We start from the raw sequence: 6,205 nt of genomic DNA on the forward strand, positions 1-6,205 counted from the left end.
TGGAAATGTAAAAAAAATAATAATGAGCAGGTATGTTCAAAACATGTGCTGTACAGTATATCCTGACAACGCACAGCTGCCACAAATGCAAATAATGAAACAAGTTTTTCAAGCGGAAAAAAAACCCGAGATAATCAAATAGGAAATTTTACAGTTCATTTTGTATGACAAGTTGCAGAAATGTTTGCTGAATATCTGAGCAAAATTCATCGCTCTGCTCTGCCTTCACACTAGCCATCAGCATTTCAAGCTCTGTATTTGACCTCATTATGCTATCATAGAGAGTATTGATTTACACAGCCATTTTGATCCAAACATAGACAGTGATTTTGAAATAACAAATTTAAAAATCGTTTGTCTCTACCTTTAGAGGAGAAAATGGACATATATTTTAACAGTTAACATTTTAATAGTTATCAGTTAATTGATTGACTGAAGCAGGTAAAAATGTGAAAAATTGCATACAAAGAAATGGACACACACACTGAAAAAGTGTTAAATTGTAGTGTAGTGGGGTGAGGGATGACTCTAGGCAAGACCAAGAATAATAGGGGTGTCAACTTGACAAAACCACATTTATTACGTTGCCACAAGATGTTAAAAAAGGCTTTAACAGAAAGGGCATTGCAATAGTGAAAAAATGATCGGCAAGTTGCCATTGTGCAAAAAGTGTCCGTGTGACCTTTCTCATGGCTCGTCGGGTCAGAACTGAGACTCCATCTCTTAGGAGCGTCCCACCTTTATACCGGCCATACCGGAAGAGGCAGGTAGCATGCCATAGCAGGCAGGGCTTGGTTTAACTAATATGATAGCAAATAAGGCTAATGAAGGCATGCCTGTAGGGGTGCAGAGATTTTGCATTTTGTGACATGTCATGCTTTAAGTACTAATTGTATTGTCTTAGCTAATCCTCCTACTGTGGGGGGACTACAGTAATTCTTTTTTGGTCTATTCCAAAAAATGACAATGTTTTATTATTCCAATAATATTTTGATTTTATTGTTTATACCATAATTGTCCATAACACTGCAGACTGCAATTTAGCTATAGGTAGGTTTGAAATAAAGACTTCTTTCAGTGACACTGTGTATTTTACCTTATATGTGTCTCCATATTGTTTTGAATCATTATAGGCTTCAAGTTTGTGACACAGTGGTGCTGTGTTTAGCATCCCCCCCTTACAATCAGGAGACTGGTGTTAAATTCCAGTCCAGTCATTGCTATGGGGTTTTTTCCAGTTTCTCCATGCCCGATTGAGATTTTTCTCTGGATTCTCTGTCCCAAACACAGCTTTATAAAAATTCTAATTACATAGGCTTTCCATCTTGTGGACTAATCAACTTCAAAAATAAATAAATTAATAGATTTTGTAGTAACATGTTGATGTTTGTTAGGTTTGAAAAGACAGCAGCTACATTTCTTGTGTTTATTTAAGATACAAATATACAATATAAACTTTGACAGCTTATTTTATGTTAACATGAACAATCTAACATTTATTGTCTGAACAAAATAATGAAGATCCAACTTCACTGATCTTTGAATTGCACTCTTTATTTTCATTTAACAGGTTATTCAACAGACCCATTGTACAGTGGACAGCAAGCTAATTCAGGAAAATGAAAAGTGGAAAAGGCTTGCTCAGAACAAGAGCAATGAGTTAGAAATGTTCAGGATAGAACTGGATTCAATATTGGACGTTCTGCGTGAGTTGCAGAAGCAAGGAGTTGTCATTCCAGAACCCAGTGTTGTTGGCACCTTTTCATCTAAAGTTACTGGAAATATTTAAACATGGCTAATGTGTGGAAATATGTGATGATTAAAATTAATGTTAAATAAGAGCTCTCACAACATATAAATTCTATGACTGTTTCACAAATCATGAAGTGCAAATGATCTGCATTGTCTCAAGTGAAGTGATAAGGTTATCTATAATTATTTATTTAAACAAATGTTGGTGATATATAAAAGTGAATTAAAATTTTTAATATTTTAATATAATTTTTTTTTTTCAACTCTATCTTCTATACAATACATTTTGTTTTCAGATTCTTGAACTGCTATCACAACATTACAAATAATACTAAGAAAGAGTTCTTTTTTCTGTATGGAAAGTAATTTCTAAGACTCTGGGTTTCTCTGGGTTTCCATTAAATCACAGTTTCCCAAAGGTACACAATATAACATTTAATATATAACATAAAATTTAATATTTGCAGGAGTATTTGGTCTGACAGAATTACAAGGAAGAATCTTTAAAAAAAATCCAAGAAAACACCAGGCTTCTGTGGCGTAAGCATTTTGGAAGAATATTCTACACACAAGGCCAAAGTGGACACAGCACCCAACCCGCTATGTTTAGCATAAATCAAGCATAGCATCCCACAGTAAGAACATGATATCAACAGTCTAGCATAGTGGTGGTAGTGGTGACGGTCTGAGGATGCTATGCTTCTTCAGGACCTGGGCAGCTTGCCATAACTGAAACTGAGGGAACCATGAATTCTGCTCTGTAACAAGATTCTTAAGTGGAATGTCCAGTAATGGGCTGAAGTTGGGTTATGAAGTCAGATAGGTATCCAATGCACAAAAGCCAGTCCACATCTGAATGGCTAAACAGAAGCAAAATTACTGGTCGCGGCTAAAGGTGTAAGAAGGCGCGCAGCAGCAGTTGGTGTTTGATAATTTTCTTCATTAAAAAAAAAATGACATAAGCATTGGCATTTTTGGAATGGAAATTCTGGTGGAGCCACATGGACCTGGGAGAATGAGCCGTCCTGAGAGGTCATGCAGAGGATGTGTGTTTTGTGTGTATTAGACAGGAAGAGAGCACCTACAAGACCCACTCCTCTGCTTAAATCCATTGGCCTGGTATGTGGCCACCTGGGAAGTCTCCCAGCTTGGATTGTCTTGAGGAGTCCAGAAATTAAGTGCAGATAGTGTGCCTGTGACCCCAAATGAGTGGTGTGAGGTGGAGTTGACAGTGTGAATGTGTCTTCCGGGATTGCAGAAGAGAAAAGAACTTTGAAGCCACAAGGAAGGTTCTGTGCTGCCAAAGAATCTTGTGTGAGGAAGCAAAGGAACGGCACATCCTGTTTCACAATATATTAATCAAATACGATGAAGTGTCAACCAAATAATGCCATAGAAAAGAAATACTCAAAATGAAGCTCCATCACATTTTTTGATGCAGTACAACCAGCAAATGACATCAGCATGAAATACTCAACACAGAAAGCAAAAAGTTAAATGAATATAACTTTTCCAATTTGTGTTGTGTGCAACATGCTAAATTGTACTGCCTATAACTAATCTAACTAACATGATAATAATGACAACTGCTCTCTTATTAATCAAGCCACAAGTCCTGTTATATGTTTGGGGTATTGTGGTTTGTTATAATATTTACAGTATCTGCTTCTGATCCACAATAGCCACAGAATTTCTGCTGCTCTGGATCCCCTGCCATTTACATACCAGCAGAAAAGATCTGTGAATGGTGTCATCTCCCTCACCCTACACATTACTCTGGGACATCTGGAAAGAAAAAATACCTATGTCAGGATGCTCTTCATTGCCAATAGATCTGCATTCAGCATCTGTTTGGTACTAAAACTCACAGATCTTGGTCTAAGGAGCTCTATCTGTGGTTGGATGTTTGGCACCAGTCAGTTAGGACTGGCAAAAATGACTCCTGCATGATGTTTACACCAACATCAGCTTTCTGCAAGGTTGCTGCCTCTTCTCACTGCTATACAATCGATTCACTTATGACTATGGAGCAAAGCATGAGGGCAACAGCATTGTGTTTGGCCTCATCAGTAACGATAATGAAGCTGCTTGCAGGGTTTAAACCACCTGCCTGTATGGTACACAGCAACAACCTCTCCCTGAATGTCGACAAAACAAAGGAGATCATTGTTGACTTCAGAAAGAGCAAAGGCAGTCACACTCTACTCCATATCAATGGTGCCCCTGTAGAAACAGTAAACAACTCCAGGTTCCTAGGCGTCCACATCACCTGCATACTTTAAAAAGCTCAGTAACGGCACTTTTTCTAGAAGGAGCTAAAGAGCTTCGGGGTGGGAAACAAGCCACTAGTGAACTTTTACCACTGCATTAAGAAAGTATCCTGACCGGATGCATCATGATATTGTTTGGTAATCTCACTTATCAGGATCACTAATTCCTTCAAAGTGTTGTCTGTACAGCTTCTCAAATCATTGACACAGAGTTTCCAAAGCTTCATACCATCTACTTTGCCAGATGTTTTTTGAATGCTGAAGTCATTGTCTCCGATGACAGCCTCCCAGCTCATCCTGTTTTTATTTCTGCCTTCTGGAAAGTGCCACTGCAGCCACATCACTCACTCCACCTGCTTCAGGGACAGCTTCTTCTCCAGGCCATAAGGTCACTGAACACCCAGCAACCTGATCCTACCTGCCCTGCACTGTGTACTGTACCCACCTGATGATTCATGTAAAGATGTACTCGACGTTACTTTTTTCCCCACTCATATTTACTGTATGTTTGTATGTATTTATTTATTTACTATATTCATACATCACTGAAATTGTGGCACAAGAATTTCACTATGCTCTCTCAGTATATGTAACAAAGTATCTATCTATCTATCTATCCCAAATTCAGAGTCAATGGCAGAATTGAAAAGTTCAGCCTGCCCACAAACATACAAAGCTAACATATGGCATGACCACTGTTTTGCCTCCTAAATTGAGCCCAGGCCTCATTGCTCCCCAGACTATATGAAAGTCTGTGGGCCTACACAGGCACAACAAAAAAGGAAAGCCCAGAACCAAAACATTTATAAATTTCTAGTAAAACTAAAAATTAACAAAGGTAGAGGAATACTGTACCAATGTAGTCTCTTTAAAAGTGAAAGATGTTAATTACAAAGAATATATATATTTACCAAAAAAGAACAAAAAACAGTGGGCCTAAAAGACAGCCTAAAAGCAAAGCCAGTTCAAAATCCATGCAAACAGAAAAAAATGTCAGAAAACCAGAAACCACAAACAGTACATACAAATAACAATGTTCACCAAACATGAGTTAGTGCCAATCTAGAAAATATAACCCTCCCTCTGGAATATTTGGGCACAGTGCGGTCCTCCAAGTGAAACATCATAGTGGCCCTGTCCCCAAAACGCCACATATAGGGTACAGGGCATATAACTAAGTATACTAACAGAAAAATAAAGAAAACATGTACATCTCATAACAAACATCATTTAGAAAATAATATTTAAAACCAAAGTAAAAGAACACTATAGATAACAACAAGTAAATCAAGGTTGAGACCCCGGCTAAACCATTACAAGTATATTATGAAAAATTAGAAAGAATGTCCTTGTGACAACTAAGTTGAGTTTGCTTTAAATGTTTTTACAATGTGTTAAATTACTCAGGTGAATTTATTATTTGTTTAATTTCTGCATAATAGTGGTATAGATGGAGGGGGCAGTGCTACACCCTTGCCTATAATGCAGTAGTACCACTGGACCTAAGTGTATTATTGTTCACTTGGGTTTTGCTAATATTATATTTTGAAAAAACATCCAATTTTAAAAAAATGCAGTAATGAAGCCAGGAAGGGCAAACAGTTTTTCACAGCCAAGTATATGATCAGTTCTTTGAATCATTCCAACACCTTTCTAGGAAAAATATTTACAAATCAGAATTACATAATTTGTGATATGTGTCAATGTCCTGTTATACAATTTTTTATTAAATTAAGGAAACAATGCTGCATCTTAACCCCACAGATGAAGATGTCATTTCAAAATTTGATCAAAGCAGAGCTAGAATGAAGATTTTACATTAAAATTCATAGTCAATAAGTTGGAAACCACCTTGGAAATAACATACTCTTCCCAAATCCACGTTTACTTGGACTAATGCAGCATAGTCATTTCTGAAAACTTCGACTGTAAAATACTGAACATTTATGCAACCTCCAAGAGTTGGCAGCCTCCGTTGCTCTCCTGCTGTTTTATCGCCATCTCAGAACCTGCTTGTTGTTGGTCAGTAGACCCTCATTCAATGGATGACCCCAGACCCCCCCCCCCCCCCTTGCTTAGTGAGTTTCACCCGATCATCCCTGCCCTTGTTCCAATGCTAACTTGAAGTCCATTTTTACTTAACTAGAAGAGTCATATAAGACACTTTTAGGACTTTTGAATGC

General features: G+C 37.6%; 1 protein-coding gene across 2 annotated transcripts in view; it reads left to right on the top strand.

Moving 5' to 3' along the window:
- The window catches only part of cep162 (centrosomal protein 162), a 160,368-nt gene extending 158,373 nt beyond the window's left edge, over nucleotides 1–1,995 (top strand). For both annotated transcript variants that reach the window (XM_051925346.1, XM_051925345.1), the window contains exon 27: nucleotides 1,571–1,995. In XM_051925346.1, the coding sequence (XP_051781306.1) occupies nucleotides 1,571–1,789 (219 nt within the window). In that variant the 3' untranslated portion in view covers nucleotides 1,790–1,995. The remainder of the gene's footprint in view (nucleotides 1–1,570) is intronic.
- The last annotated feature ends 4,210 nt before the right edge of the window (nucleotides 1,996–6,205 follow it).

The sequence above is a fragment of the Erpetoichthys calabaricus genome, chromosome 3 (genome assembly GCF_900747795.2).
Source record: "Erpetoichthys calabaricus chromosome 3, fErpCal1.3, whole genome shotgun sequence".
Lineage (NCBI taxonomy): Eukaryota > Metazoa > Chordata > Cladistia > Polypteriformes > Polypteridae > Erpetoichthys > Erpetoichthys calabaricus.